This window comes from Trachinotus anak, unplaced genomic scaffold, assembly GCF_046630095.1.
Source record: "Trachinotus anak isolate AG129_WGS33_773 ecotype Australia unplaced genomic scaffold, CSIRO_AGI_Tana_v1 ptg000024l, whole genome shotgun sequence".
In the NCBI taxonomy this organism is placed as follows: domain Eukaryota; kingdom Metazoa; phylum Chordata; class Actinopteri; order Carangiformes; family Carangidae; genus Trachinotus; species Trachinotus anak.
Genome location: NW_027273875.1, coordinates 13687704 through 13714750, shown reverse-complemented (window position 1 = coordinate 13714750; position 27047 = coordinate 13687704). Strand labels below are relative to the sequence as shown.

The 27047-nt window shown below is 41.4% G+C and overlaps 2 protein-coding genes across 4 annotated transcripts; one reads left to right on the top strand and one right to left on the bottom strand.

Annotated features, from left to right (window-relative positions):
* Nucleotides 1-8412: 8412 nt before the first annotated feature.
* On the top strand, nucleotides 8413-11773 carry hmgn1b (high mobility group nucleosome binding domain 1b). Of its 2 annotated transcripts, none has more exons than XM_071460309.1 (6): nucleotides 8413-8594; nucleotides 10115-10138; nucleotides 10312-10341; nucleotides 10433-10474; nucleotides 10563-10670; nucleotides 10761-11773. In XM_071460309.1, exons 1-6 carry the CDS (start codon nucleotides 8577-8579, stop codon nucleotides 10806-10808), a joined length of 270 nt encoding a protein of 89 aa, XP_071316410.1. In that variant the 5' UTR covers nucleotides 8413-8576; the 3' UTR covers nucleotides 10809-11773. The 2 variants fall into 2 exon arrangements, with proteins under 2 accessions (XP_071316410.1, XP_071316409.1); XM_071460308.1 differs by lacking the exon at nucleotides 8413-8594 and adding an exon at nucleotides 8669-8765.
* A 2848-nt stretch (nucleotides 11774-14621) lies between these two features.
* On the bottom strand, nucleotides 14622-23582 carry LOC139607448 (glucose-6-phosphate exchanger SLC37A4-like). 2 transcript variants are annotated; one of them, XM_071460306.1, is made up of 10 exons: nucleotides 23234-23582; nucleotides 21837-22339; nucleotides 21017-21249; nucleotides 19762-20008; nucleotides 18156-18308; nucleotides 16986-17071; nucleotides 16784-16897; nucleotides 16637-16702; nucleotides 16412-16550; nucleotides 14622-15747 (listed from the first exon to the last, which is right to left on the bottom strand). In XM_071460306.1, exons 2-10 carry the CDS (start codon nucleotides 21982-21984, stop codon nucleotides 15581-15583), a joined length of 1353 nt encoding a protein of 450 aa, XP_071316407.1. In that variant the 5' UTR covers nucleotides 21985-22339; nucleotides 23234-23582; the 3' UTR covers nucleotides 14622-15580. The 2 variants fall into 2 exon arrangements, with proteins under 2 accessions (XP_071316407.1, XP_071316408.1); XM_071460307.1 differs by having other exon boundaries at nucleotides 22594-23249.
* Nucleotides 23583-27047: the final 3465 nt, after the last annotated feature.

Below are 27047 nucleotides of genomic sequence, written 5' to 3'. Positions count from 1 at the left end.
GTTATTAATAAAACAAAACAGAGGGCATTTTTGGGTAATAAGTTTTATCTGTACTTTTGATGCTCATTTAGTTGATTATACTTTTATTGTACTTTTATTGAAGTAAGAGTTTGAAAACAGGACTTTCATCTGTATTTTCAGTATTTCACTCTGCTGTATTGCTGCTACTACATGAGTAAAAGATAAGAATGTTTCTTCCTGACAATCACTGTGATAAACTCATACATCATCACTTCTCTCTCTAAAAGCCTGTGAGCAGTTCTCCATAACAGCCTTATTTCAGTGTGATGACACAGTAACTTTTAGACATTATCACACAATTCACTCAGCCAGTCCACTGTTGCAGTCTGTGGTGAATTAACACTGACTTAAGCTCCTCAGACTACAGAAAAAGTAGTTAAGCTCCTGGCCTATGAGATACCCTGACTCAAACCAGGTTTATTTATAGTGTCAGTGTAAACAGGCTCATAAAGGTCACCTTTTTAAGACAGAGTCACTAAGAGCATCTTGCTTATTGAAGTGAGTCTTGACCTTTGACCTCCCTGTGGAGAGAAAAAAGGGAAGCTGATGCCTCTCATTTACCCACACACCACTGCTCAAAGCAGCGATCACAAACACACTGTGTGTTCTTCACTGCCACAGTTGGTCTGCAGCAGGTTAATGAAGGAAGGGGGAAGTTTACATGTGAGCAAGACCTCACACTCCCACTGTGAGGCGGCCTGTGAACCTGTGATAAGTCTTGATGACTGTCAGTGGGATGTCTGCAACAAGATCATCACCACCAAGGTCAATGTTTGATGAAACACAAGCAGCTGTATGAAGAATGTTGTTACGCTCCTCTGCACTGAGCTGAAATAGCTCTTTGAAAAAAAAAACTAATAACTGGGTGATGTTTAACACGTTGACCACTAGAGGTCACTGCAGGATCATGTTGATCGAGCTGTGCTTGTAAAAATTGCTACGTTTTATTCATTAAGAATTGCACATTTTGTATTTTAGTGAATTTTAAATACACTTACATTTTATTACATTTATTTGTTTCTATGTCAACACATGAACTCTGAAGTTTTCTATGTGATAGTTTGTATCATTTATAGCTGAAGCATATGGACAATATGATATCCAAGTCTTGCATAAACTACAGTGAAGCGACAGCTGCAGATATCAATGTGTTTTGGAGATTTTACAGTTAGAAAATACATTTTACAAATTTATTTAGCATGATAACCCTAACCCCATGATGGAGTTCCTGCAAAGTAATAAGAATAATACATTTTAAGTGCTATGACCTGGATGACTGAGGACAGACAAGAATGATATATCTTTACAGATTATCAGGTCATAATATTTCATGCTCTATATTATAAAGCTGCCTATAGCGGTCATCTGTGTATTAAGACCAATTATATACATATATAGTCATGGAACAAGTACTGATAAATATATATATATTTTTTAAAGTAAATAATCCTTTGTAATTAAAAGACTTGAATTCACTACTTTAGTGAAAATACATATATATTGGCAAAAAAATGTGTAAAAGTAAAGTAAAGTACTCGATGCAGGATGGCTCCAGTCAGTGTTGGATATCTTTATATTATAGAATCATTACCTATGGTGCATTAACATTTCAGCTACACATTAATGTAGTAGCTGGTTAAAGAACAGCAAGTTTTAACAACATTATATACAATAGGGTCCAAACGTCTGAGACCACTTTTCCATTCGCTTGAAAAGGAAAGTAGTCCCACCATTTTGGACCCCACTGTACTTTTGGGGAGCTTCATGTAATATACACAAATACACAAGTACCCCAAAGCTGAGTAAATGGACTTTCTTACTTTTCACATCTGACACGTGTTTCCTTCCAGTTCATTGGCATCTCAACTCACCACATTTATTCATTTACATTTTTTTCTTTGCTTTCTCCAAAATATATTCAACATATCCCATTCCAACAAATCCCATTCCATGCTAATTTTTTATCACCTGGTTTCAAGCTGTTGTGTTTTTACTCGGCTAGTTTGCAGTTACTATTTTCCAGTGTAAAAACTGGCTAAAAATAACAACAGTCTACTGAAGCTGGAGAACTAATTGGCAGATAAAGCATGTCAAAAGGCCTTTAGTGGAACAGCCTCCTGATTAGCAGATCTCATATGATGCAGCGGAGGGGCTGGCACTGTGAGCTGTCTTTCCACTGTTCTGGTTACAAGCTCCTCTGGCCCACAGTCATGGTTTTATGAGGGCAGCAGTATAGTACGAGCTGGAATGTCTCCCGACACAGCTGGTATTGTATAGGCAGAAGCAAGCAGACAACCATGAAAAACAGGAAGTAGATAGTGGGGGAGGGTCAGCAACAGCAGTCCTCTGATCCCCCTGCTCATGGCCTGCAATGGAGGTAATTCAGAGGCCTCCTCCGCCACGAGAGCCACTGTGTCAGGGATCATCAGTCATAAGTCATCAAATGTGCTCATCCTTGCATTGGCTGCTTGACTGTACCAGCCTATTGTTTTATGTCATTGTTTGCAACCACAGATTAGTTCCATTCAATTGCCCCCCTTATGTGAGAGGATAAGATATGACTACACAATGCAACACCTTCCAACAAAAAGGCACGCCTTCAGAGCATGCATTAATCGCCATTGTGGGATTTGTTTTTGTGGTGTCAGCAGTTGGCTAATCAATGGTTAAATCCGACTAAGGTTTATTGTTACTGAGCTTATTAGGACATGTTGCCACTGGGGCAAGCCTCCGCCCCCTCTCACATGTAAATGGCTGTGTTAAAGGTAGGTCATGGGCACGCCCCTCCTGAGACTGCAACACGGTAACTGCTAGTCTCAACATCTTACTTTTAGAAAAGGCATTTAACACTGTCACATTAGTCATCCTACTTTGTGTCTATATCACTCATATTTATCAATAGACTCGTGTACATAAACCTGAAAAAAAAAACATTTTCAGGAGAAGCTATTGTAATTTAGACACAAATTTTGCATCTGTAATCTTTATTAGAAAGCAAGCCAGTCTTTGCAAGTGTAGTTCATTTTTGGTTTCGATGCCAATTGTCTCACTACAAAACACTGATAACATGCTCTACTTTTAATGTAGTGGTTCAACAGGCATGTGCATTTGCTGTGCAGTGCTTAACTATAATACACAAGTCTGTGTGCATTTGTGCTGTACATTCTGGTGGTAGTGCCGGAGCCCCTCGCATACAAACTGGTGTAATCTGGTTTTACCCGCTGCTCCATATGGGAAGGCCGCCATTCGCTGCATGGGAGAAATCCACTTAGTAAGAAAGAGGCAGAGGGAGAGACTCAGCTTTTCCTTACATGCAGTTGATCCATCCACAGTCATCTCTGTTGTATACGGGCCGACAGTGTAGTGAGATAGAAATGTTTTTGTGTGGAACGCAGTTGCTCGGTCTTACCTGTTCCTGGTCTATGACTGGTCTAAGGCTTAACCAGCAGCTACTGACACGTGGGAATTGCGTGCCTATAAAAGAGTGAGTGAAGACGATAGATGAATAAGTTGCCCTCTGTAAAAGAAGCTTTGGATGAGGTCACCTTTACCTTCATCCTGTCACCCTCCTCTGAGGATTATGCCAATGTCTCTGTTCCAGTTACCTCTGAGACAACTCAGTGCTCTATTTATTCTTTCTTCAAAGTCAAATATATGAATGAGATAGATTACTTTACTAACCCAATGAGGGAAGCTGTAATTTGTGCCACAATTGAAATAAAAAACAAAAAGAACTTGAAAGACTTTCTATGAGTTAAAACAATAATTTTTCAGAGAATTAACAGTCCTCTCCTCTCTACCCTCTCATTCTCTCCTCCCAGTTTGCAAACAATTGAAGAGGGAAAACGAGAGGAGGGAAAGGACAGCAACAGGCAGCAGCTGTGATGGAAGGGCTCCTCCATACTCAACACAACAACAGCATTGTTATCTGACACCTTCCTAATGCCTTTTTCCCTCCTCCCGCCTGTCCTTTGTTGTTTTTTTCCCTCCCTCCATCATATATACACAGTATATATACATACATATGTACAGTATCTATGCAGAGGGACTCCTACTGAGAGCTGCAGGACATTCTCCAATGTGCTGATTTTTTTTTTCTTGTGAAGCCAGTTGTACAAACTGCAGCCCTCCACGCTTCCTTCGGAGGTGGAAGAACTTCTGTGGTCATGATCATACAGACGGGTTTTTGATGTTTCTGCCACAGGAACTCAGTAGATCACATACTTATCTCAGCAACCTTGCTGCAGCCTGTCCTTCCATTTTAAAAGTTGCCTGCCACAAAGAAAAAACTGATTGTGCCGTAAACAAACTCCAAAGTTGCTCTGAGCACAAAGTAGATCAATGTGTTTCTACTGTGTTAGAAACCACACACACTGCTGCCCACAGTACTTGTACCTGTGTTGTGACCCAGTTCTCCTCCACATTTCTTCCACTTTCAATCCTTATTTTACTACTTTAAAAAACTTGTTAAAGAATAACAAGTTACAAGTTCCAGTGCTGTATAATCAGTGGTGGAGACATAAATAGGTTTTTTACTTGAATAAAAGTAAATGTACTTTTACTTTCTTTTATGTACTTTTGCATAGTTTAGGTTTAGGGTTAGCCTATTATATAATTTGTACGTAAAAGTAGTAACACTTTTTATAAGCAGTATAGAAAGATGTAAAAAAAAAAACAAACAAACAAACAAAAAAAAAAGTTTATAGCAGACTGTGATGCAGCTGTAAACAGATGAAGAGACATTTTAAAGAGTTTTTTAATGTACAGTATTCTGAACAACCATGACTACTCCTATTAAGACATATTTAGTTTTATTACATCTGTGTTTTACTATTATTCTTATTACTATTATCATTCATCACTTGTTCACATACCAGCCTTCAGATAGTTATAGTTGTGTCTGTGTTCCAGTGTTTTAATACTATGTTTCCCTCTGAAATGTAGTAGAGTATGATTATAATGCAGCATATGTTGGAGCAATTTACAAACACCTCATAACTGTACTTACATACAGTTTGTTCTTAGTTACTTTCCACCACTATATGCAGTATAAGATTGTATTACAACCATACTGTAGCCTGTTTACAACCTTTGCAGTACATAAATTGAAGATGAGGCCTGTCTTTTCATCAGCTGTAAGATATTGTTTATAACAGGTCTTTGTCATAAACCAGCCCTAACAGGCCCTTCATGTTTATTATCAATGTACAGTATCCCAGGGCCACAGTTACCTCTGTGTCACATATCTGCATCACTAACCGGGTCTGTGCCATAGAAGAAAGCTCATGTCTTTTTTCACTAAGTCTGGGATATGTTTCAGACTAGATGATATAAAAATGTGAATGACGGGACTTTCCCCTGAGGCTACCAACTATAAAGAAACCCTGTGTATGTCTACACTGCTCTGAGTGAAGTAGTTAATACAAAGAGAAGAAACTTGTGGAACTGGTTGGTATCGTCACAATTTTACTAGAGACCATGATTCTGCTGATGCTTCCATCAAGCTGATTGTTTGAAGTGGCAACAAGAGATACAGGTATCTAATTTATGCATCACCCGCCCTGCCGTTGTACTGTTAAACGGGACAGTGGGGTGAAGTAAACCTCTCATGTCATTATCATTATAATACAAGCAAGCATCAGCATGTGACTTGGCCTAATTGTTTAAACCTCTCTGCCCACAGGGAGCAGGCAGAAACCTTTTATGTGGACGAACTGGGTGAATCTGCGGGGTGTCAAATGGGGGTGGACTGTTTGTCTCTACTACAAACTTGCAACCAACTTAAATCTTTTCATTGAGCCTTGTCTGTTGTAAATTGTAGTCTGGGTTATGGTTTAATCTGTCTCACTTTTACGAGCATTCTGGTTGACTTATGAAATACATTTGCTGTTGCCACATGTGAAAACTCCAAGTCAGAACTCACCTGTATGTCTCTGTGTAGTTTGGACATGGGCTCCTCACAACCACATTAGCATTTCCAGATCTCATTAAATGAAACTACATCTCATGAGCATGTGTCTCTGGCAATAAAAGAATCAATTGGCGGAGTAATGCACTTTGAACAGGGCCTATGTTCACTGTTTGGACAAATCAACAACAGCAATCATTTTCATACAGGATTTTTTTAAAATGACATGCCAAATTATAATATATAATGAGAATGAGAATTTAGAGAATTGTTGTTTCATAAAGACAGACAGAACTTCATATCAAATCTATGATGACAGTATCTCATATTTTGTAAAACTTTGAACCTGCATCATTTCCTCGGTGGCTTAGAACAAAAGTCAAACGATCTGAGCTGTACCTACTCTAGCATTTGTTAGCAGTAAAATGTCACAGACAGCTGTGACGTGGGTTGGGAGAATACTCCAAACAAAATCAAATTTGGTGTGTTCTCAGGCTGCTGTTGAATGCAACCCTGCAGGAAATGCCAGTTCACTGTGAATTCAGGTCTGTTTGTTTAATGGTGTTCACACCAGATAAAGGACCTTGCAACGTCTACTGGCAGCAGAACGGCTCACAGTCACTTTCAAACAAGAAGCAGGCCTCTTAACAAGGTGATAGACTGCTTGAAAATATCTGCAACTCGTCACATTACAGTGTTGATCAGTCTGAGGTGACAGTGTATTGCGGTGAATCAAAGCCAAATGCAGCATAAATCTGCCATTTCTTTACAGCATTAGCATTAGCATTAGCCTCACACATGATAATTGCTTTCCAAACTGAGAATAAAAACTCAATCCAAGAAAAGAAAGATTTCCTTATGAAAACAATAGTGAATAATCATTCTTCTTTAATAACCGTGGACCAAATGCTGCAGCAACATTTAGCTAAAAATGATCACCTTGCTAGATTTTGAACAAGATTTGTGTTGTTTGCATTGCGGCCATTTAAGAGTGGATGAAATTTTGCTCTGCTTAAGAACATCTTTTTTTTCTCACTTGATTTGCAATGCAAGATTACTGCTGTTGTGTTTCAAGTACTTTCTATTAATTTAAAGAAGCTCATTGTTTAGAGCATATTGCGTCCTTCACTATGTGAATTATATTTCCCACTGAAAGAGGAAGGAGGGCAGAGAGAGCATTTTGTCTCATTATTTAAACTGTGATGTTTTTACAGAACTGAATTTGTTTTATTTATGCCTGAAATGCTTCAAATCATAAATATTGTAATTACATCCTAACATGATAAATAATAATATATAATGGTATATAATAATCAGATGTTGTCCTAAAGGGTTTTTGTCTAGCTTGTTTTTGTAGATTACCCTTTCATTATCGACTTGATATGCAGTCCAAAAGAGCTGAATAATGTTGAAATAGAGCTCATTGTTCCAATTTCATTCGAGCCCAGGTTAAAATAAAAAGCAACCTCATCACTTTAATCTTTGTCCTCTAGGAAAATAAACAATTTATAGAGAAATTATAAATTATTATTACAAAAGTGTGTGCTAAATGCATTTAAATGGGTTTCACCTATACAATGTAATGGGTATTGATGTGTGTGAGTAACACATAGCAGGAAGCTTACATAAGGTTATATTAACCATAGAGTATTCACTTTTTTATCTTTATGCAGGACATACAGCCAGAAATAAACTCGTAAAGATGTAGAATTGATTTATTTATTTTAATCTGGGTTTCCTGGGCAGTTCACCTGCAGAAACCACACACGCTGTGGGCTGCGGTTTCTCGGGCTGTGGAGGGAAATAAGCGGTAACAGTGTCAGGGTTGTGTCTGTGTCATTCACTCAAGGGAAATGAATGAATGTCTCTGAAATGGGTTGAGCGCGGCGCTGGAGCTGCACCGCGGCTGTTTCCACTGAAGTCATGTTTGGACTGCGAGCTCACAATGGGGCAAGCTGACGGTGGCAACACCGGAGGGAGGTTGCACAAGACAGCACACATTGTAAGAGCTGTACCCACACGTACCCTGTCGCCATTTTCCCAAGCTAAAATACAAAAGACTTGGCTGGGGGAGAACACACCCCTCTCCCAATCTTCTGCCAATACTCATGCCACATTTTCCTTTATCAGCCGGGTGAAAGGCGCAAAACAGATTTGCTTTTAACGCGCAGCTGAAGCAGTGATTGGAAATGTCAAGATGTGGCATTTAGTGTGAAAATCAGCGCGTTAGTGAGCGAGGTGAAAGGCTGGTTTGATGACTATTTCGCCTTGTTACAGCAGATGGTTGCACAGAAAGACAAATAACTCGCCATATTTGTTGACTGACGTGTGACGTACCCACACAGGTAGGGGCCCAGATTTGAAATCGTCTTGTTGACCACTGTGTCGTCCAATCAGCGGGCAGCGGGGGCGGGACACAGCCCCGTCAATCACGCAGGAACTTGAACGGTTCGAATAGGGAGGGAGGGGGAGAATCCAATCCGGTTTGAGCTAGTTCTTCTTCCCATGGAACATTAAGTCTCGCAGCGCTGTATCAGACTGTACTGGTACAGCTTCATCCTGAATATACCACTGTATCTTCTCCCGTGCTCAGTAACATTCAGCTCGTTTTTCCTTTTTTTTAAAAAACACCCCACACAAACCAACCATGCCTAAAAGGAGCAAAGTGAGTAGACCGATACCTTTCATGCATTCAGTAATACAGCGTTTATAACCCACAAGTGCACTGTGCGGACGGGGCTGGCTGCAGCCGCTGCTCAGAGTTGCTCCAATGTTGCTACAAATGTCCGGTTTCTGCTCCGAGTGCGTGTCAGCGGCGCAGCCCGGAGCCTGGTCGGTATGTAGCGTCTGTTTTGATTTTCTGAACTGCCTGATTCTTGCGCTTATCTCTTGTGCAGCGATTATCTTTGTGCCAAGTGGTTTTCCGTGTGCCGGTTTTTTTTCCCTCTCTCTCTTCACCGCAGAGTGGTGACATGCACAGTTGCATTTATGTTGAAATACATGTACTTGCAGCGCGGGGTCGTTTTCCCTGTCGATAGGTCGCTTTTCTGCAGAGAAAGTTGGCGGCATATTGATTGTTCGCTACGAGGCTCGTCACGCTGGATGCGAAAGTTTCTCGGAGGGAAAATCGGACCGAAATTGAAAACGTAAATCACAGCTGTAGCATTTTATTCGGCGGGAGCTTGACAGTAGTATTGAGGTTGTTGTTTCTGCGTGGGCGCCAGGTCTTGTTTGTGGCTTTCTCGTGGAACAAAAACACTTTTAATATGATGTCATCAGCGAGTTTGTTTCCTAAACATGACGCGCGTGTGTGCTTTTCTTTCTTAATGCAGCGCTAGCGCATTATTTCGGCCGGTGAAACCGCGCGTCTCGGAAGGCGCTCGTCGTGTCAGCCCGCTGTCTTTATGTGCGCCGCGGACTCGCCACTTGCAGGTTGTGCAATGGCCTCCGTCAGCACAGCGCTGCTCCTGTTGCTGGGGTTCTGGTAGCTTCTGCTGCCAGACCGACACAGTCGCTGAGCATCTCGGAGTGACTCTTTCAAACTGATGGCGGGAACACTCACTACACTGCTCGGTTTTCTCCCTACACTGGCAATCCCATTTATTACCAATGAATGGATGTGTCGTGAGGAGGCGGAGTCCGCCCCCTCCTCCACCGGAGTTTTACAGTAGGCAAATCACTTGCGGGAGCAGGAAAGCACAACCAAGCCACATGATCCCGTCTCAACTCCGCGACGCTAGAGCTGAACTTGTATTCAAATGTCAGATTACACCTTTCGCGTATTTTATTATCCCTGCGCCAAAAACGTGTTCCACAAGGACCGATTTTCGTGTGTTACAAAGTAACCTGATATTTCTAATTGATGTAGCCTAATGATTGTAATCACCCCGACGGATGAGTTGGTCTTATTCACGTACAGCAGCTGTGGTGTTTTTATGTACCGGGCATGGAAATGAGCTCCACGGTCTTAGTCAATCACAGTGATCTGTCTGAACTAAATCATGTATGAAGCTGGATGTGCAGCCATAGGCTAATAGTCTGTCTGGAAACGCCCACTTGTGAATTACATAACTAATACTTAAAGCCCATGCTCCATTCCCCACCACCAATTAAACCCAACACAGGCACATCAGAATACAGACAATCTCCATAACCTGATTTATTTTTGTCTTTTTTCTCTCGCAGGCAGCTGCAGGAGGTGACTCAGCGGTAAGTAATAAACAGAATAACACACTTTGGATTATCTGTTATATTCATCCTCAGAAGTCATGAAACTGTTAGTCTGTGCACCCACCAGGGGTCAGCAACACCCCCTCAGTGAGAGCCATAGGCTGACACTGAATATTATAAGTAATCACACTGTCTATTGCCTCATTCCGCAGCCCAAGAGGAGATCTCTCAGGTTGAAAGATGTAAGTACAGATAAGCACAGATTGTCACAGACAATATGCAGGTTGTTCACAGCATACTTGGTGCTGACATTAATGCTGTTATTCCCCACAGAGACCTGCACCTGCAAAGGCAGAGCCCAAAGCTAAGCCAAAGGTGGGACCTTGCTTCTGATTGGACACATTTATTAGACTCAGGACTGTTAATTGCGAGTGACTAATGGAGTTAATATTTGTGTCTGCAGAAGGCACCTGCTAAGCCTAAGAAAACTAAGGATGTAGAGAAGGCCAAGCCCGAGGAGAAAGCACCAGAAGCCCCTGCTGAGAATGGCGAAGCCAAAGCTGAGGAAGAGGTAAGGATCATGCCATCATATGCAAACATATCAAATAAAGCTTGTACCTTTTGGTGAAGTAACTTTGACACTCCAAATGTTGTCTTACAGGCACCAGCTACAGACGCAGCTGAACAAAAAGATGAGGCAGCAGAATAACATCTCTCAAACCACGTCTTTTACCAGTGCTCCCTGTACCTCTTTTCTTGTACAATTCAGGGGAATATTTTTATCAACTATTTTCTAAATACAGGTTTTTTAGTAGTTTGATTGTAGAGAACACTTTTTTTTAATGAAAGAAAAAAAAGTCAATTTGGAGACGGGAATTTCATCACATCCCACAATTTTGCATCGCCATAAATATTGCGGTCATTGTTGTTACTGTCAGTGGATTTCATTTCAGTTTTAAATGTGAAGGAGGGGAGGGTGGAGGACAGGTTACCGTGTCAACGCGCAAGCACGACGTTCACAGGAGCAGGGGCAACAACTGGAGGAGCTTGCCTTCGTGGATTACATTCCATATGCTTTATAAGGGACAGTGTATGTAATCTGTGCTGGGGCGGGGATGGACAAAGTCACAGGGCAACTCATTGTTTTATTGTTTATAATGAAGAACAGTGTTTTAGAATGTTTGTAAGCTTTGTTCCTATATGTTAACTCTTGTACTCATGCAGTTTTCTTAACGAATCTGATCAATAAACCTAAAATCCCTAGTACTGGAGCTCTCCCTATCAGAACTGTGCATCGCGTGTGTTGGTTGTGTCTCTGTTCTGTGATAGCATCGCAATAAATTTGTATAGCTGCTGTGAAAAGGATTTTCAATCTTTCTATATGCAGTGTGTCATGGTACATTGTAAGGATGGTAAAAATGGAATTTGTTTTCTTAGCCAAGCTAATCAGGTGTGTAACCATAAAAAAAACACTGTTGAGACTGGTTTCTTAAAGGTCAACAGTCAAACTGTACATTTATTTGAGATGTCAAATGCATACCAGCAGTAGCAATATTCATGTGGGTTTTAGGTATCTGTATCAAGTACAAGTGTGCAGTTTCTTTTTATGTTTATAGATGTACCTGTGTAATGATTGTTATCAACAAACCAATAAAACTCAGTTGGTAGTTGTTACGCTGTTTCATTCTGAAAAGTCACTTAATTGGGTGTCTAATACAAAACTAGAAACAACACATGTTGAATAAAAGGTAAGCAGTGGTCCCTCTGATGAGATGAAGTTCAGCTAATGAGGCTTTAAGAAAAAAGAGCATGTCTGACCCATTGGAGGATTCAGTATTCATAGTGATATTAAGGTAGGAATCTCTTATCTGTGGTTCCACAATAGTGGAAGGAGTTACCAAGTTCTATTAGAGCAGGGGCGTCACCCTCTCTATTTTCAAGAATCTCTTATCTCTTCTGAGAGCACCTCCTTTCCTAAAAACATTAATATGTCTAACTAGCATTTACTATACACTTTTGATGCACTACCTTATACAATCTCCCAGAACTTATTAAATAGATGTTCCACCTAATATTTACACAAAGGTCTCCCACTGCACTGATGCTTTGCTATTGTCCTTGAGACTCTCCAAGAGACAATTCACAAGTTAAGACAACAAAGTAAACAGATAAAGGTCTATTTAAATGAAATAAAAAAAAAAGAAATTAGAGGATGAGTGATATATAATATATTCTTTACAATTCACTAGACTGTATAGGTCCAGTGTGCATAATAAATGCAATTCTAGCAAGCATATATACCATGTATATGCTGCAGTCCTAAGTGTAAAAATGAATGATAAATATTGTTAATAATATTTGTTTTAGGGTGCAAATGTACAAAAAAGAAGGTTATTTGGTAAAAGACATAAAATACAAGCCAAAAACATTCAGGAGGATGTTGACTGAAATATACTGTAGGTTAAACCTTTTCTGAAAAATTTGCATTTTGTTCCAGATATTACAGTAAATGTCCCATAAAGTCTGAAAATGACTTGGTTCTCAGACAGGTCAGATTCAGTCTTTAGTAAGTTCAGTCTATTTTACGGGAATCATATAATGAAAGCATGATTCTAAAACCACTCCTGATAAAAAATGATAAAATTCAAATGTGATTCACCTGTAAAACCAGTCTCATAACGATGGGTGTACAAGCTCTGGCCCATGAAAACCAGACGACAAACCGGTTTCAGCACCATGGACAGCTTCACACTGGACCGGCGTTTATCTGCCGCTGTTTGCTCGACATCGTCTGTCACCTTTCCTCAAGTCATGGTCCATTTACATCCGTCCCCACAAAATTATGTGTAGCTTCTTTGTTAGTAAACAAACTGATAATGTGCTGCGTATTTACGCATCTTTGATGTACTTCCGGGAGGACGTTTTCTTCCGCGCCGCTTTGACTACACGTGTTGTGATTGGTCCGGTGAAAAGGCAGAGAGAAAGGTACATGAGAGGTTCACCTGAGAACCTCCTCCTTTTACCAATGAAGCTGTCAAATTGTTTCCCGAGTCCACACTACAAACCCATCCCCGTGTAGCTCATATGGCCTGTCACCGTGTAAACCCCTGGCCTGCGCGTTAAAACTCCACCAGTCAGGGGAGACATGTAGGACCGGTGACTCCCGGTGGCTGAAGTGCGCACCCATCACACTGTGACCTGGTGAAATTAGAGGTGTACAACTCAAATGAGGGAGAATGCCCACGTAATACTAAAGGTCTACATGTTTATGTAATGTATTTGTAGAGGCTTAAAGTATTCACTCATGTGCTTAAGAGCAATTTTCAGGCACTTGTGTTAATATTTCCAGTGCTCTTTACTCCTCCACTATTATTTCACAGCTAAAGATATTTCTTACTATTCAAATGAAGAAAAAAAACATAACAATAACAACAATAAGAGGAAGAAATAAAAGAATAAAATTAAAACACGATTACCTTGTTCAGTACAATGCATTCTTACAGAATAAATCAGTGCTTTGCTGCACTACCACCCTTGTGCCAGCTTAACCTTCCTGCAGCTCTTTGCAGTTATATGGGGGTTTTGCTTTGCAGACTTGCAGTTTTATCTGAAAATGTTCTGTCTTCTCGAGCTGTCATCAGCTGACAGTTCCTAATGACAATTCTTAACCTGCTTAACAAGTCCTAACAAGTCAATTAGAGCCTAATGAAGTTCTGCATGTTTCACAAATAGAATAGTGTCAAAACTTTTACACATGCAACAATTTATATTACTATTTCATTTTTTCCCCAAAATAGTCAAATAAATTCCCTGTCTACTAGTTAAGGGAATTTTGTGGTAAAAAGACTAACTTTGGATACACACTTGATTTGTGTAACTGAGACCACTGCAGCCCCAGGATTAGCTTTGCTGAACTTCAGTATGCATAGAAAAAGGACTGGATTATGTCGCTCAACACTACCAGTACAGTACCAGTACACTGGAAATGGATTTATGAAATCCAGCAGGCTAAAATTGTGCCTACATACACATATGGGCCTGTGAGTGTTATTGTATGACAACACAACAGGACCTGAAGGATTACTATAGGCAGACATGATCCTCCAGGCTCTTGGAGGGTTTTCCATCTTTAGTAAAGGGGAAACAGAATGTCACAGTAAGGGTGTAGATGCTGAGCTGAAGTAATGATAGTCAGAGGTGCACTGTCAGGAAAGCCTTGGGGCTTCCAAGGGGAAAGGGGCCACCAATGGCCCCTCATATTGGCTCACTTTGCACACTAAGAACCCCTTTGAACCCCTTTAAACCTCCCATAAAGACACCATACAGTGCACTGCTGTCTTCATGAAACATCTGTAAATTGTAGCATCTACCAATAGTCTGTATGTGAGGTGTTTAAGGGATATCTGTAAATTGTAGTGTCTGCCAAAGGTCTGCATATGTGTGTGTGTGTCTTCCATGGGCTTCTATGCCTGGGGAGTCTCGGATCACCACTGCTGACAGTTTACAGATAAAACCACCAAAGTAAACTTCACATTTATTAGATTTCCTTGACCTCGTCAAGTCCACAGTACAATTCCAGTAAGATAGAGATTTGCCAATGTGGCAGAGTGTAGATGCCATATTACTAGTGTTGACGAGACTCACAGATTTTAGAGATGAGAGAGTTAACATGGTTGGAACTGCTCTACACAACTACAATGGCAGTGATTAAACACCTCTAGTAAAGGTTTGATGTATATAGATCTTTAAAAACATGTCAGATCACAAAAGCTGACTTGGCCTCAGAATTCTGCATCAGTGTTATTCTGTCTTATTTATCACTGACCTGTGTTTAAAAATAACATGTTCTCCAGTTCCTTCATTTCAGTGAAATTATGAGCCTATTACAATTTTACAAATACTTGAGGTATTAGTAAAATGAGCGATGACCATAATACATGCTACAACATTTGTGCAAATACCTAGACAAATAACAGTCAACTTAAATTTTCAATAAGTTAAATATAACCGACCTCCAATGAAGGCAGGGTATGCAGTGAGCAGCTTTCACTTCATCTGAACAAAATCCATCCAAACCTTTACAGACTTTCATGTCTCTTTAGCGTACGGCTGTCATAAAACAAAATTTCCCTACATGAAAACTGCCTCTAGGAACAAAAATGTAATCGTGTGATGAACAAGTGTGATCTACTGTATCTTTGTGCTGTTGAATGAGGACAAATCTAAGTGTGTGTGACAATAGTACCTGATTGTAAATTTAAAGGGATTTAATGACTCACAAACACCCTGAGTATCTACATCAACCCAATAAATCAGGACAAAATGTCACATTAGTTTGTGTTTGACAGTGGTTTAGTTTGGTCTAATTGGAGCTGTATTCATGTGCAGTATTCTGTATACAGAGCACTAAACAGTGCAAAAACACAGTCTGTCTAGTCACATAAAAGGACACCGACAGTTGGCTCATTACAGGCAGGTACATTAGTCCATTTTCTCTGCGATTCGTCCCATTTTGGTGCGCATGTTGCGTACCAGGAAGAACCCAATGGTTGTGATGCCCATCATCACCTCAGCTACCCAGAAAGCCATGTCCCAGCTGTGTCGTTTGGCAACAGTGCTGAAGGGCAGCCCTGCCATGAAAGCCCCCACTATAACACAAAAAAGATGGATTTCAGGCAACGCTGAATATTACATTAAAAGGTACCATATGAACTTTAGACCAATAGTAGTGCTATGGGGCAATCTTTTTACAAGTGGCCCCCCTGTTGTTTGTATTGTGCATGCACACATGGATGTTTTATGAGGATGGAAACAATGTGATTGTTAGTCCTCAACTTATGTTTGTTTACCACAAACTACACAGTTTAACTAACTTTAAAGGAGCTATTTGTAAGTTTTGCTACTTATCGGCCTTGTCAAGTGCTTCAGCCACTGAGGCATGTACAAAACAAGAGGTTACAATATGCCGACTGAGAAGAGCTACTTCTTCAGGGCGGACTGGATGTTACAGTGACTCGGTATCGGAAAGTGATGAGAGATTCAGCTGAACCAGGGTTAGCTGGGGAGCATACTAATTTCAGTGGAAGAAGAAAACTGATAGAAATGGAAGCAAAACAAGAGGGTTGCTTTCCACCTCTGGACGCAGCTCTTGGTGAGTAAAGGAATTAAGTCTGATGGCGAACTCACAACGTTTCTTCTACACTGGTAAGTAAACTGCTGTTAATGCTAATGTTGGCTATGTAGCAATAGCACAACTTACTAATAGCTCCTCTGAGTAATACTGATGCTTTGTCATGTGGACCTGCAGCTTACCATTAGCCATCAGGGCTACAACAGCATGAGAGGTTCCACAGAAATTAGAAGGAGCACATTCACTTGCTATCACGCCAAACAAGGCAATTGGTCCGTAAGAGGAAAATCCAAACATAGCACCAAGGAAGAGGATCCAGATCTGTGAATGACAAAAACCATTGTGAACCATTGTGTTGTTGAGAGCTTTCCCCATTAACCCCTGAATTTAAGAAGTTTTGAGCATACCTCTTTTTCTGTAACACCAATGAGGACGGAGACAGGATGAATGACTTGGACCCAAAGTGGAGCCTCCTGAGAAATGAAAAACTCTTGTAGTCATATAAATTTCAAATATTTTACTCAGTGTTTATAGGTAATACAGTGGCGGATTACCTTTGGGAGTTCTGGTGTGATGGTGACTCTGAAGAGGTACATGGACACATACATACCAGCCATCATGAAAATGAGCAGGCCATGACGAGGGTTGCCGTGGGTGCCCAGGCCTTGCTGGAGAAAGTCAAAGGGGGACGTTAATAACACAGTCATTTAATCGATAATCCAATTTTTGTCCAATTAATCTGCATCTATTACTCACCCGAGCTACTGCTCTGTCTGAGATGAAGCCTGCGGCGAGGCTGCCCACAAAACCTCCCACCTCCAAGGCACTCATGTAGGTGCTACCTGTTGGCACCACAGCTGAGGTCAGTACCAGCAACCAGTCACATTAAAAAGCTGCAATCAGAAATATTCACCTCAAAAGATATCCATGTGCACTGTTCAACCCCCAACTTCTGTACTTGGTGGAGCATCCTTTGCCTCTATAACCTCTAATAAGTGACTTCAGTAAGTGCTGACAAGTTTCTGACTCTTCTCGAGGAACCTTTGCCCATTTTTCTCAGGCAAAAGCTTCCAGCTCACTGAGGCTTTGCGGCTTCTGTGCTGCAGCTGCTTTCTTTAAATCCAAAGATCTTCTATGGGATTTAAATCTGGAGACTGAGAAGACCACTTCAGGTATTTCTGTGAATCCATGATACCAGTTACAATTTGTTCCTGAAACAGAAAAATATCCCGACAGCATCACTGATCCACCTCCACGCTTGGCTGTGGGGACAGACCAACAGCTGATCTATAAGGCCAAACAGTTTCAGTTTGTTTCGTCACATCACAGACCTTTGTCCCAGAACTCTGGAGGCCGATCCAGATTCCTTCTGGCATATTCCAGTCAACCTTGCTTGTGCTTCTTGATCAAGAGTGGTGTGTGGAGTCCAGCTATGAAGTCCTTGTTTTGTTAAGTGATCTTCTCATGGTTAGCTCTGTCAAATTTGTGCCAGACTTCATCAGGTCGTCCTGTAAGTCTTCTGCAATAACTCAGGTTTGTGTTTGTTGTCCTTATGAAACATCTCAGGCCTCTTGATGAAGTTTTGGAATTTTTTGCACGGCCTGGCAGGTTTGCTGCTGTGCCATAAGTTTTGAACTTCAGTACAATGCTCCCAGTGGTGTCATGGGTTAATCATGTTTCAATTCAACTTAAGGTCATATAGAATAACATAAGGTTTTAAAATCAGCAATGTGATGCTGGGGTTGAATAACTGACATGGCTACATCATTTATTTTCTTTGTTCATTTGCTGAATCATCCAACTGATAAAGACTCGATTTAAAGCAAAATCCAGCTCTTCAGAAAAGTTATTGGGGGGTGGGGGGTGTATTCCCAATTACAACTGTATAAAAAACCAATGAGAAGCAAAGGACAATTAAACACGTACCCATAAGAGCAGTCTGGCCCTTCTCCTGCATGAGGAACAGCTGTCCCCAGTCAGTAGCGGCTGTCTTCACTCCAAACACCACCAAGTAACCCAGAGACAGCACCCACAGGAAAGGAGAGAGGAGGAACTCACGCAGGGTGCTGTCACTGTTGCCTGGTGAGGGGAGCACAGACACAAGCGATACGTTAAACAACTGTGTTAGTTACCTACAAGTCCCATCTGAATCAGTATGTACTGTATCTATGGAGTGTGTCCTGTACACATTAGGTGATGTTGGCATCTGACTGGTTATGCTACACCAGCCCTCAAATATCCAAATCTAAGAGAAGGAGTCACACACATCTGCTAAAAAACTACCAAAACATCTAATAATGTCCGGCCAACCACACTGCCATCGAGATCTGAGGTGAATTCTCCGTAAGCATCATTTCACAGCTATGCCCCTAATTTAGAAGAACAGATCCCTGAAGACTGAGCCTGAGATTAAAAGTTGTAGGACTGGATCTAAGGCCGTAGTTAGAAGCAGAGTTTGTTGTTGGTTACTGAAATTGCTCCACTTGTTACATGGAGTAAGAAGAAAATGATTATGTGAACAACACATCTATGCTATAAAAAAGATGGTATCCTAATGTGTTGTGACTTTGTTGGGGAAAAGAGTTCAAGTTGATAAGCCGTTCAGAGACTTAGAAGAAAGAATAGATTCTAAGAATTCATATAAAACAACTGTGGCCACATATTTGATACGCAGTAATGTGTGACTGCAGTATGTTGTGGCATGTAGTTGCAATATATAAACCTATACAACAGTATTACTTGGGGCAAAAAAGAGTTGACGTGAATGTTAACAATTATGCTCTGCTCTGCCTGCATGTGGGATGCGGGTGGACATGTTTGATGTCGGGATCCGAATCATTATCAGTGACCTGTTCTGCCTGATGTGGATAATTACTTCAACGTGCATGGCGATAACAGATTTCGGGTTACAGTCGTGACTGTGTAGGTAGTTATAAGCTTCCTCACTGAGGTGGTTAACCAGTGATCACAGTCCAATCTACTCTTGTTTAGTTTGCCGTTTCGGGACATGCTGTAAGATCTGAACATTGGTGTCTTATGTGCAGCTGATTCATAACATTCCCATTATAGCACAAAGATTTAACCAAGCCTGAGCTCTAGCAGGTTTTGTAAAGAAATGAAGAGTATCTCATACTGGTGGGATAAAATGATTATCCCACATGCTGTTGCCTGAGTCCAAAACCCAAACATGTTGACTTTATTATCCTGTAATACAATGAAAATGAAACGCTGCAAATACTCAAGTTGGAGAAGCTGGAACCAAAAAGTATTTGGCATTTTTTCTCAACTGCAGCATCTGGGCTCAGTTGAGTCATGTGTGATCTGATAAACCCACACACACCTGCAGTACTAACAGTTACTTTGGCACCGTTGGCCACTCCTGCAAGTGCGGGCACTGAGACAGACCCAATGTTGGGATGCTGTAACCTAAAGGGAGCTGACATGGCATCATGTGACCGATATGTTTTGAGCTACACAGGAAGTGGCCTCTCTACTTGCTGTAATCCTCGCCGACACCACTTTCTTTGCTTACCTCCCTTCGCCCCCTTCTTTGCTGCTGGCTCGATGCTGGGCAGGCCCACATCCTTTGGCTCATTCTTTACAAACACCAGACAAACAAATGAGAAGGCGGCACAGAAAATGCCGGACATGGTCAGGATAGCCCTCCAGTCATAGTACTGCAGAAGCACTGTGACCAGGATTGGACCCAGACTCCCAGCCAGGTTCATACTGCAGGACAGCACAGACCACCATGTTCCAAACTGGGAAGGCTCATACCACTGATGGAAAAGAAACGAGAACAAGCACAGAACAGTCATTATTTCCAAAGTACTACAACACAGGCGGAGTCAAATAAAGCAGACTCATTTCTCCTTCATATGCATGTTTACAACCTTCGTATGATCACAATCTGATTCACAAAATTTAAGAAAAACTGAAGAACCATGACTAAACTTTGACCTGATAATCAACAGATTGTAGCTCTTTATCTTTCTGAAGTGCAACACTGTTCACATTCTTCTCTTATTTTACTGCTTTGAGCGAAACGGCATCAGAACCGCACCCAGGCATGATGTAATACAGCTGAAGGCGACCATAAACATTCCTCACCAAGCAGCACAGTAACCAATAACTTGAGAATCCACTGGGCAAGCACTAAAGGCAGCCCACAGGCTGATTTAACACTGCGTTAATCCACAGTGTGTAGATGTTAACTGAGCTGTGGAGCAGGAGCTGCAGAGCTGAAGCAAACTGGTTAAGACCTGGAGACACTGAAGATGGTTCCTCTCACTGGAGAAGGAAAACACCTTTGGTCAAAGTTGTTTTATTTTGGAAAGATCTGCTGAGGATCTTCTAAAAATACATTCTCCTGTAATCTGATCCCCTTCTGCACACTGAACACATGCCAAAGCCTATTTATTCCCCACCTTTTGAACATGCTTCTTAAGAGCCACTGGGCGTAGGACGGCAGAATGCATTAGGCTTTGCTCAAAGAGTACTTACTTCCAGAGTGCTGCCTATAATGCATACAATTAACTGCACTAAGAGCTTAACAATGCAAAACATTACAATTAAAAATTTAAGATTTACTCCAGCACACAGAGTACATCTGGCAGCAGGTGGCTCCCACTCTGTGGTTACACCCTTTCACTGACTGCCCAGAATAATCACACGTCATGAGAACCCTGCGTGTTGAGAATGGGACTTCCTTTGGCTCTGAACGTTCAAACTAAATAAACTGAAGGAGGAATCTGTGTTTCATGAGGTGGCAGACACAGTGGTAATACCTTGCGCAGCACTTTCCCACACGGGGGCCAGCCGCAGCCCTGTCCCAGGCCGTTGATGAACCAGAGCAGTGAGAACATGGAGACAGAGGAGGTCCAGGAGAAGGCCACGTTGATGCCACCCACCAAGAAGAGGCCGATGGAGAAAAGCCAGCGGGCGCTGATCTGATCCGACAGCACGCCGCTGATAAACTTACTGATGGCGTAGGCCATGGTCTGGCTGCTGGTGATCAGACCTGCAGACACAATGTGCAGAGAGAGCCTATACTAAAGCAGACATGAACTGTATATTTGTCAACATGTGTCAGCAACTAATAATCACATTGTTTCACTGCTAATGATATGAAATCAGTCTTGTCTTCAGTAACAGGACAAGTGGAACAATACTAATAACATAATGACATAAGCTACAAACTTCCCTGTGAGTACAGCCTCGCTGAGGCGGTGACATGGCTGTAGATTCTTTTTACTTGTGCATCCAATTCATCCAATACCACCTTCGACTGTTCCTTATTTCTCTTGAGCTATTAGAAAAGTGTTGCCACTCCACTGAGATCAAGTGAGGTGATGAGACAACACTTCACAGAGCAAAGTGCTAGACATGGATACGCTTCATGTGTAGTCAGAAGGTGGGCGAGGGTGAAGCTGCAGCACTTCAATGAATAATACAGTTTTGGGTGAATATGCTCGAAATGACTGGAAGCAGTCTCATGTCTGTGTCCTGTAGTTTTCAGTTTGCCACAGTACATGTAAATCTTTGCACTGTGTATGTTTGGCAGGTTAAAACAAGCCAAATGTTGCGCAGTTCATGCTGCTGCCTTACCCAGGTCATCTTTGTCCAGTTCAATCTCCTCCATCACAGAGGGCATGACGAAGGAGAAGGTCTTCCTGTTAAAGAAGTACAGCGAGTAGCCGATGAACATGCAGATGAAGATGACTACACGATAGTAGCCGTAGCCCGTGGCCCCCATGATTGGACTTGATCCAACAAAAAACAACAAAATTTAAAGGATGACAAGGAACAACTCTTTTCCTCAGTGGAGTCTTGTATTGGGGTCCTCTGGCATCTAGATTATAACCAATCAAGCGGAGTGGCGTGCTGTTATCAGCGGCTGTTGTTGGACTGTTCTCAGTAGGAAAAAAAAGTTGTGGTTGTTTGCACTGGAACAATGGAGATATGAAGAACTGGTTCGGTGGCACCGATTAAATGTTTTCCATGAGGAGAAACACTCCTGACAGCACTCCTCCTGCAGGCTGGTTGCTCCGTCTATCTGTGAGGCTGCTGTATGGAGAGGACAGGGCAGAGGAAGGAAACCTTACACCAGCCTGAAACGACAAAGACATCACAAATGTATATTAAGGCAGAGGAAATTACAGCTGGTCATTTTAGAATTGCACACATTTGGCTCCTCTTGATATGGACTCTTAGTTGTATTGAATGAGTTACAGGGTCATTCACAGTGTCACATTTAGACAACTTTTAGAGGGACACAGCAATCAAAATGGTTTACTTAAAAAGAGCGTAGAAATATAAATTTAATTTTCGTAGTAACATAGTATCTGCAGCAGGATAAAGTGACCTGCTGGACCTGCGGCTCAGGTTCTGCTTCTGCAGGTCACGGGTCTCTCGGCCTGTCGTATAAATGTCAGAGTTGTTCCTTTAACTGGCTCCGGCATGTGCTGTGGACGTCTCCAGTCAGCAACCCTGAACATATCAGGTGTCGGGAACTTCAACTCAGCAGGCTGACCTAGTTGTAGCCATTTTTTTAAGAAATAAAATTGCAAATTAAACTCGAGAGGAAGTGCAACGACTCCTTATGATGTGTAAGGGCATGTTCCTGTTAGGAGCCAGCAACACTTTGCTCTGTGTTGAAGCCTCGACACTTTGATACCGGCTTCCCTGCGTGCAACCACTCCAACCCGCTGAAGTCACACTGGCAGAGGCCTGTGGCGGACAAAGCTCTTACAACAACAGAGCAAAATGCAATGTGCTGATTTATTCACGAAACGGGTTCACTTCATGCTAAAGCAGAGTGTCCTCAGAGTGACTGCCGGCGAACTCGTCTGAGGGCGGTCCGTGCGTCTGAGAGTCCCATATGGGCCTACATTTCAGCCAATGCCGACACACAGCGAGCCACCTCGGTGCTCGACGCCGCCTGAAACAGCGGTTAGCCGCCTCGCTGCTCGCCTGACCGAGGGAAAGGCTGTAAAGCTGGTTACCTTTCATCCGCGTCCCTCTTGCTGATCCCATCCATGCCGGAGGACGACGCGCGTTCATGAGTCTGCAGCTCTTGAGCGCGTCACCGTCACACAGAGCCACCGTAGCGAAAACATGTACACACACTCTGCTGCAGGGTATAGTTTCCAGTGTTGCACTAGACTACCATCCATGCATGACTGTATCTAAGTGTGGTGTTAGATAGCGCTCGTTTCTCACGCCATCAAACTCTATTTAAATATCTGCGATTTTAAATTTGTAATACATCACAGCAAAGACAGTCCGATAAAATTCATGTTCACATATTGTTTAGGAATCACTTGGGCCTGCAGATTAATTCGGCACAGTAGACGATCTATTTTTGCGATAACATCTTAACATGTAGCCCACACTGCTCAGTGCTGCCCTCCTCTGTCGGTTGAATCAAATGCACTGATTCTGCAAGGTGTGCATGGTTGGTGTAACTCTATACACTTCCCCACAGCAGTCACTGCAGGAAAAGACTAGTAATATTAGAAATAACTGAATAGCATTCAGGTGCTGCAGTTTATGGCATTGTATGTCGGCTCACTGGCATTGCTCGTTGAAAGGCAGGATTAAACAGGAGCCATATTTGACAACATTTATTTCCATGGGTTTTTGCTGCTATGAGAAGTCAGAATGTCTGCTGGAGAAAAGGTCTATTTTCAGTGTAGTAGTATTGTAGTTAACTACATTTTGCAGTAGCTTGCTGGTAGTTTAGCTACATTCATATGTGCATGGTGATTTAAGTTTTTTTTTTGTTGTTGTTTTTATTTATTTACTTTTTGCCATTTTTTCGTTAGTTAACGACTGAAACTACAAACAATTTAGTGACATAAAAAGAAGAAGAATTTCTTACTTAACCAGCCCCATGCCCCTTTTCTGTCGTCCTGACCACTGTGAAGGCAATGCATTTGTCAGGCAGGCCACACCACACTTGACCTTTGTGTAGTGCATGTGCAAAAACCAAGGGCAGGCGTTTGTCAGCGGTCACACAGCTGCAACATCATCATGGATAAACCCTCTAAATCTCAGCCTTAGGAAGAATCACCAACTTAATCAGTTATTTTATACAAAACCAAAGCTGGCATTTATTGCATTTTCCAATAGATGGTGGGGTAATTTATTTTCCAGTTTATGTTATGACTTCTGAACAACATTCCTCAACTGAATTTTTTTTTGCTGGCATGTATCTTTTATGTCTTGTGTTTTGTTATAATTTTATACCACATGTCCATTATCAATTTGATAATTTTTTACAGAGTAGTTTGAACTACTCTTTCAAAGTAGCTTTAGTTAACTAAACTAGATTTTTCCCTTGGTTAGCGTTGCTATGGTTCAGCCTCTTCTGTATATAAAGTAATTGGTAGTTTGCAAAGCTATGTTTTTAAAGTAGTTTCACCAGCGCTGACTATTTCATGTCTGTGGAGCTAACATGAGTGAAGGAACTTAGCTTACAGGACCAAAAGGAAGCAACATGGCTGTGCTAGCTGAGGACTGAGAAACCCTGCTTTCATGTAGGGTTTTCCTATGGTCACACCTGAATAAAATACATTTTTAAACATGTGAATAGATAACAAGCCAAATATGTTTGGGAGAGCGCACCAAAAGAAACAAAGACCAATGTCAGTACATAGAGTCTGGCTGCTGTAATATAATCCTGCTGCTCCAGTATCTGCTCATAATATGATTTTTAACATGCTGAAATGGAAGAAACATTCACGTTTTTAGTTTAAAAGCAACTGCAAACTGTTTGATTGTTTTGAAGTCAGATCAGTATAATACAGCTGGTGAAGAGAAGCAGTGCAACCAAGGTTGTTAGGTTCACCTTATCTACCATTGCCAGCTGGAAGGATGCTTCATAATGTCACCTTCAAAGCTTGTATCACTGAGGGCCAACCCGGTCTCCTATGTGTTTGTAAGGCCTCAGAGTGGGATGTCCTCATAACAACTGGGGCTTGTCTCACAGAGCAGGATTAATGAGGGTAGATGGGTAACAGCACTGAGGACAAACGTAAAACTCCACTAGACCTGGCACTGAAAAACAACATGACTGTGAACAGGAAAGGAACTGTTCATGGTTTTATGAGTGCACTATTACCCAGCTAACTCCATGAAGTTCTTTTAATGATTCTCAGGAGATTTTTGTCTTGGGAGATCTACACTTATCACATCAGTTAAATTAATAGTTTGACATTTTGGGAAACAGACTCAATCACTTTGTTGCCGGAGTTAGATGAGCTTCATCTCTAACAGTCTCATGTCTGTCAAATATGAAGGAGCTGGAGCCAGGAGATGGTTAGCTTAGCTTAGCATAAATACTGGGAGTAGCAGAACAATTTGACATTTTTTTATGCAACAAGTGAATGAACCTCTTTAATGTGCAAATAGATAAGTAGTGGCATTTTTATGCTGCGACTCTTAGACTATAAGTATAAAATAGAAAAGCAGGTTGATTGCCTGCAGTATATTATAAAGTTTAGTATACAGTGTAGTATATTGTATACAGTTAGTATGTAGTATGGAAGATACAGCTTCAGATTTCAGAAACACAGAGGGTAAATGCAGTGCACCATACAATAAATACATCACAGCCCAGGACTGAAACACAGGCAGCTAAGTGGAATTCAGCCATCATTAATGACATTAGCTACACCTGTGTTTCTTCTACTGTGACATGTCAAAATATCTCCTGTGAAAAAAGCCCTGTTGAGTTTCTGTCTTGGTTGACCCCTTGTTTTCTTGTATTACTCTCTTAAGTCAGAGCTGATATCTGTGGTTCATTATAAAGTCTCATTTATGAAGTTTCCTTTTTTCTTTCTGTCTTTTTTTGATGAAGATGAAGATGATGATGATGATGATGATGATGTAATCTGTACACCTGTTAGTAAGTCCAGTAAATGGGTGACTGAAGATTTCATAAAGGAAAAAGATTCACTTTGGCCAGAACATAACACAAAATGTGCCACAGTCCTTACTTATGAAACACGACTCTCATAACTGCTGTCAAACATGTTTAATAATCAATTAATTATTGCCAATCTGAAAGGCTCTGTACGCACCACCCAAACAGATGTTTTCAATTAATGTGACTGATTGGAGCCTGTTTTCCTCCACAGCACATTGAGTTTAGTAATCTTCATCTTCATCTTCATCCAGGGCAGAATGAGCAGCATAACTAAAAACACTTGTTCCTGTGTCAGTTACTGTCAGATGTGTCTCAGATATGGAGAGCTGGATTCTGACCTTGTCTTTGTATTAACTCTGTAGTTAGATACAGGTTATGGCTATTTTACTCTCTTTTCTTTACCATTATTCAGTTGTATGTGAAGACACCTCTTGCCAGCAGATGGAGCTATAGTAATGTGTAACAGGCAGCTGACGAACTACACAGAGACAGAATAACATGCATCACTACATTCATTTTTCATGCGCAATTGAACAGAACAAGCATTTTTTAATCTGCCTCAGAATAACATGGACGTTTACAGATATTTTCATTCTGAGGGATCAGTTTAAATAAAAAAAAAAGAGATGTTTCTCCATGGGCTGTTGGTTTGTGAGTGAGAGAGAGAGAGAGAGAGAGAGAGAGAGAGAGAGATTGTGTGTGTGCGTCCTTTTTTGTGTTTGTTTTGTTTTATTTTGACTTGAGGTTGAAACCTTTGCAGCTGAGAGGGCTGGTGATTTCATTTGTTCATATTCAGAGTCTGACCTGCTGCTGAAGAACACACACACACACACACACACACTGCTGCTGATCAACCGCTGTGTCAGACATTCACAGCTATGTTATCT